Source organism: Mchenga conophoros, linkage group LG15 (assembly GCF_057382185.1).
Source record: "Mchenga conophoros isolate Kocher_MC1m ecotype Shallow Benthic linkage group LG15, M_conophoros_male_GT1.1, whole genome shotgun sequence".
NCBI classification, from domain to species: Eukaryota; Metazoa; Chordata; class Actinopteri; order Cichliformes; family Cichlidae; genus Mchenga; species Mchenga conophoros.
The window spans coordinates 41,067,261-41,073,493 of NC_140540.1; the positions used below are offsets into that span (position 1 = coordinate 41,067,261).

Here is a 6,233-nt window from a genome sequence, read left to right on the forward strand (position 1 = left end):
AATTTCTTTCAAGACAATCTTACACCATTTTAAAAACTCAGTACAAGATGGTAATAAAATTACAAATGTGTTTGATGCAGAGCTGTTATACTTCTGGTGTTTTTTGTGTTTGTGCTGTAAAACAAAAATCAAGTGAAATGTTAAATGAAATGTTTAATCACACGTAGTCTTTTAGTTTTATTTGCTCTGAAAGTTTTTGTCCTTAAAGTCCCCAAAGTAATTTTAGTATGTTTTATGTGAAATATTTTAAAAATACTCATCAACTCTTTTACTTGAAATAGGAAATAAACATTCAACATCAAGCATCTCAAGAAAATTATAATCAAAAACGTAATTGCCATAGTTACAATCAGCGCTGTATTTATTGCCAGTCTCCTTAAACTGTCAGTAATCTCTTGCATCAGTTACATTTTATTTAAATGTAACAAAGATCATATGTAACTTGAACTATATTATATTATATTATATTATATTATATTATATTATATTAGATTAGATTAGATTAGATTAGATTAGATTAGATTAGATTAGATTAGATTAGATTAGATTAGATGTTGTGTTACAGTGTATCTTTATGGGAAATGTTCAGCTAATAAATCATAAAAACAGTGTTTGTGAACATGCAAACTGACGGTTTCACTGGGATCTTATTTAGGGTCCAACAGTTGAATTAAGAAAAAACTGAAAATTTCCTGTTTTTCTGTCCTTCACCAACTGACTAAACCAACGGTCGATGTGATCCAAGAGCAGTTTCTCTCCTCTGGAGACTGTTGTTGTTCTGCTCCAGCAGTTTCTCATGTTTCTATTTTCCAGACCCTGAAGTTTCCTGATTTCACTGATGAGAGATGATACGACACAGGAGATCTGTGGGCATCAGAGTGACAGCAGGAACCACGGGGACACACTTATCAAAGGTAAATATCTAAGGTCGAGGCAGCTGAGAAATTAATATCAGTATTTAAGGAAAACGATATGATTTAGAAATGTTCTTGGAGTACCAGACTTTAATCTGAAAGATGCACAGGTATTATTCAACAGCATTATGAGTGGTGTAGGCTTTTTACTTTAATCTTTGTTTACCAGGATTTTTCTCTCTTCAGCTAAATCTTTAGTGGGATCGTCATGGAAACTGCAGTGACTTTCATCATCCTCATAAGGTAAGATGCTGCACAGAATAGTGAACTGTTCCTTTAACACTCACGTTTGTTCCACTGTTAGTAATGGTGGTTTGCTGCTGCTGCAGCTGCTGCACTGTTTGCTCAGTTCCCACCAGACAGACTTTCTCTTTTTCGATGGTTTTTGGCCCTGGGACCCGGCTGGTGGTGCATGTTGATGAAGAAGTGGCTGACTTTGATGCTGATGATGACCTTCTCAACTATCAAAACAAGTCAACAGGTACAGCTCCACTAGACAAACTGCACCACGGTCAGCACTGTGTTCGTATTCTGTTTGGATTTTGAGAGCTTCTCTTTAGAAACTAACAAAAACATGGAAACATAAAACAAGATGAAAGATCGTCTTTGTTTCTTTGTTTTTCCCTTTAGACCAGTATGTCAGGGGTTTAATTATCTGTAGGGGAGACCGGGGATAGTTGTAACATTTTTGACATTTCTGTCTGTAAATTGAAGCTCTTTTAAGGTAGTGGATTCAAAATGTAATGCAAAGTCTGTTATTAAATAGTGCAGCTATTTTCTCTGCAGCACAATTACCCATTGCATGGTATGGCCTCAAACACAAAGAGTGAAATGTTACAATTAACCCCATAGTCTGGGTTAGTTGTAACATATCCTGGGGTGAAATGTAACACAATGAAATAAGGGTACTAACAAAACATTAACATGTAATCTTTGTTTATTCAACACATGAATGCACTTAGAGCCATTTATGTAGCTGTGTGTGTGTGTGTGTGTGTGTGTGTGTGTGTGTGTGTGTGTGTGTGTGTGTGTGTGTGTGTGTGTGTGTGACAGAATGCAGAAATCTAACTTTGAACATATTCCAACCCCCCAAAAAAGACAAATTATGGAATTTTCTGCAACTGAATATTTCATTAATTTTGGTTGGTCTTCCTTGAGTTTGGCCTCATTGGCTCAGTGGGCATTATAACCTACAACTCTTGCACCAATTTTGAACATAACAATGAAGCTGAAAAAATGTAGTTGTTCACCAGCATCACAATTCCATTACTTTTTATCCTGGCTTACCTTGGTGTGGTTTGCAAAGTGCTTCAGAAAGATGAGGAAATCTGTTTCTTGCACCCATCCTGACTTATTTCCACTACCAGTACTTCCTACTGGTCCATCTCTGACACAGTGGTCTGCATAATGTATGTGTGGGAACACAAACAGTGGAGGAATTGTGTTGCCAATGGCATTAACCACATATACAAATGCGACCAGTGAACCTCTCTCTGCTGATGTCGTTGCCCCAACTTGTTTAATATAAGTTAAAGTAATAGTGTGGTAACATCTGCATTATTGTTACAACTGACCCAGACTCCTATAGCCATGAACTAGCTAACATTACAGCCAACGGCTAAAACATTAGCACTAAAGACCTACACAGAATATATCCCCATAGACATACAAATAACATAATTCAGGTCTGATGAGTTTAACTGCAAAGCAGATAATGCTATTAGAAATTGAAATAAAGTAGAAAAACGTACTTTTTGGCATACAAATTACTTTTTTTCATGTTAAATTGTCTGTGTTTGACGAAATGTGCTGATTTTTCACATGTGATAGCAGAACTGAGTTGGGCATGCACAGGATGAGTCACATCATTTGAAACTTAGCCCTGATTGGAGAAATTGGAAGTGTTACAACTGACCCACGTTACAACTATCCCCGGTCTCCCCTATGTTGAGTCCAGGCCTCTCTGGACTTTAGAACTGAAAAACTAAGAATACAATGCCACGAATGGCTTGTTAAATATTTCAGATCATCAAACAACTTTTAATAGAAGACAAAGATAACCAGAGCAAATATAAAATGCAGTTTTTAGATGATGATTTCATTGAATAAGGGGAAAGAGTTATCCAAACCTACCTGCCACTGTGTGAAAAGAAATTTCCCCCTAAACTTAATAACTGCTTGTGCCATTGTTCAAGGTGTTGTGAAGGATTTTGCTCACTCTTACTTGTAGAAATACTTTAATTCAGCCACAATTGAGGTTTTCCAGCATGCACAGCCTGTTTAAGGTCACTTCAAAACATCTCAGTCTGATTTACGTCCAGATTTTGGCCACTTCAAAACTTCATTTTGGTTCTCTTTGGAGCCACAGATTCAGGGGTTGGACTTTGCGGTGAGTTTTGGATCCGGCTGCATAACCCAAGTCTGCGTGAGCTTCAGTTCACAAACTGATGACCAGAGATTCTCCTTCAGGAATTTCTGGTAGAGAGCAGAACTTACGGGTATGTCCAGGAAAGAAAATTGCCCTGAGGCAGCAAAAAAGCCCAAGACCATCACAAAGCAGCCCCGAGACATCACCCCCGCGTTTGAGTCTTCATAGGATTTTCTTTTTATGAAATGCTGTGGTAGTTTTACCCCAGATATAACAGAATACAAACCTTCCCAAAAGTTCGACTTTTGTCTCGAGAGTCCACTGAACACTTTCCCAAAAGTCTTACAGGTGTTGATGTTTTTATTGGAAAATTTGAGATGAGACTGGAAACCCCCCCATTTACAGCGGTCCAGGAGAGCTTTTTCCGGACGATCTGATATCCTCGTGTTGGTGTTGTTCCCTCGTCATCATAAATAATTTTGTTCCAGGTTCAACATTGCAAGTGACCAATCACCTTCTGCTGAACAAACGCCTTAAAAAAATCTACTTCACTTGCGAGAAGAGAAAGCGCCTCTGTAAGGACAATATGTATAATGCTTACTGTTTATGAAAGGAAAGTATCCTGAAATGCAAAGAATTCAAGTTCCTGGATCGGCGGACAGAAGCGGTTTCTCTTCTCGCAAGTGAAATTGACTTTTTTTAAGGCGGTATTTTTCAAAGGCACAAAAGGGGGACATCACAACAATGTGATTGGTCACTTGCAATGTTGAACCTGGAACAACATTTATTATGATGATGTGGGAACAACACCGACACTCGGATATCAGATCATCCGCTTTTTCCACCCTTCATAGATGGAAATAATCATTTTAAAACTATTTTGCTTTGACTTGGATAATCTTAAAATTTATGCAGCTTTGACCTTAAAAGATGTTTTAACATTAATCCCTGAGACAACATTGTTGAACTTTTTCAGTTGAGTAGCTACCACTTCCCCTTCTTTATCTAATAAGGGAAGTTTGAGGGTCTGACACATGTAACTATGCAAAAAAGAAAACCCCATTAAAACTCAGGAAGGGGGCAGATACTTTTTCATGGCACTGTAGAAATCACAGTAAGCAGTACAAAGGCGCCTGTCTGGGATCTGATGTTTGTGTTGTTGTTTCAGTGCATTTTACCTAATAATGGAAGTTTGGAAATTCATCTAAAATATTAAACACATCCATACAGTTCTGCCATTTTCTTCTGTTAACATGGAAAAAAATACTACAATGTTCTTTGTTTCCAGGTTCCTCCAACACGCCGTCTATTCAGTTGTTGTCGTCCGTGCGGCTCTCTCAGCATCCACGATCTGCTCCCCTCCTGGTCTGCCTTCTGACTGGACTAACCTCTCCTCAGCAGCACATCCTGTGGGGCCTGAATGATATGGTGCTGACATCAGTACGCCCTGAGCAGCCATGGAAGAAGTCAAAGCGGGGCTACAGCGCCACCTCAGTGAGGGAGGTGTCAACGGCAGACTGGAGGCTCACATCTTCATACTGGTGTGGAACAACGCAAGGAGGGAAAATGTACAGACAGAAACTCTGCTCAGAGGCTGAGTAATGGCTTGGAGGCCACAGGTTCAATTCCTGGAATGACATTTAGGCGTCCTTGATCACGATTTGAGCTCATATTACTTAAACTCAGTATTTTTCTGATGGGAACGTTTATAAGGTAAAACAAACAAACATAATTATGAGGAATAATTCATGAAACAATAAAACTGATGGTAAAATTGTATTATTACAATTGCTGTTTCTCAGATTCTCTGCTATGAAGGTGTAGAGAGGAAATCACAGCAAATAATTAAATGAATCCAAAGAAACCTTAAACTGGTATTCTTACTGGACATGATGGTCAGGCTGATATCTTCTGTTTGAATTTAATTAATGGGCAGCACAGTGGCACAGTGGTTAGCACTGTTGCCTGGGTTCAATTCCACCATCAGGCCGGGGTCTTTCTGTGTGGAGTTTGCATGTTCTCCCCGTGTTTGCGTGGGTTCCCTCCGGGTACTCCGGCTTCCTCCCACCGTCCAAAGACATCCACTTTGTGGGGAAAGGTTCACTGAAAAATCTAAATTGCCCATAGCTGTGAATGTGAGTGCGAATGGTTGTCTGTCTCTGTGTCCCTGCGACAGACTGGCGACCTGTCCAGTGTGCACCCCGCCCCTCGCCCTATGACAGCTGGGATAGGCTCCAGCGCCCCCCGTGACCCTGAAAAGGATGCGCGGCAGTGACTGGATGGATGGATGGGTTAATCGGTAACAAATCCAGGCTTTTATACAGAAAGACACACGGTAACCTGAAGCACATATTTCATGTTTCATAGTCATATTTAGTGTGTTATTTAGCCGCAGCATGATGGAACAGTGGTTGTTGCATCACAGCAAGAAGGTCTCAAGTTTGATTCCACTGTGTAGCCAGAACTTTTATGTGTGGAGTTTGCGTGTTCCCCCGTGTCTGTGTGGTCCCATGCAATTAGTGAGGGTAGGTTAATTGGCTCTAAATTGCTCATGGGGGTGAGTGTGAATGGTTGTCTGTGTTAACCTGTCCAGGTTGTACCCCACCTCTCTCCCTGTGGTTTTCATGGTTCAAAGGAGAAAGGGCACGACTTCCACTTGCATTCTCTGGTTGCTTACCAAGTCCTCAGTGTGCCCCTAGCATGGGAAACTGTACATTTTAACACTGGATGACTTCACATGTAGTCTGTACTAAAAAGTTGTAACAAAAAATCAAAGCAATCGATTCTGTGATGTTGAAAACGTCACCGTGCTCTCTGATGCATTTTGTCCTAATCATTGTTGGAAATGTGAATGCAAGAATTGTTTTATATTATCTTTCTATAAATATGAAGAAAAGTGAACAGAAACTCTCAAAACGAAACCTTTGACCTTTCACCCCGAAGCCCGTGAG

At 39.8% G+C, this 6,233-nt stretch overlaps 1 protein-coding gene across 3 annotated transcripts; it reads left to right on the top strand.

Annotated features, from left to right (window-relative positions):
- Window positions 1-854: 854 nt before the first annotated feature.
- On the top strand, window positions 855-5,142 carry LOC146558958 (uncharacterized). Of its 3 annotated transcripts, none has more exons than XM_085247978.1 (4): window positions 855-914; window positions 1,101-1,157; window positions 1,244-1,395; window positions 4,571-5,142. In XM_085247978.1, the coding sequence occupies exons 2-4, from the start codon at window positions 1,123-1,125 to the stop codon at window positions 4,882-4,884; spliced, it is 501 nt and encodes a 166-aa protein (XP_085104104.1). In that variant the 5' UTR covers window positions 855-914; window positions 1,101-1,122; the 3' UTR covers window positions 4,885-5,142. The 3 variants fall into 3 exon arrangements, with proteins under 3 accessions (XP_085104104.1, XP_085104105.1, XP_085104106.1); XM_085247979.1 differs by having other exon boundaries at window positions 882-914; window positions 1,084-1,157; XM_085247980.1 differs by lacking the exon at window positions 855-914 and adding an exon at window positions 923-1,024.
- Window positions 5,143-6,233: the final 1,091 nt, after the last annotated feature.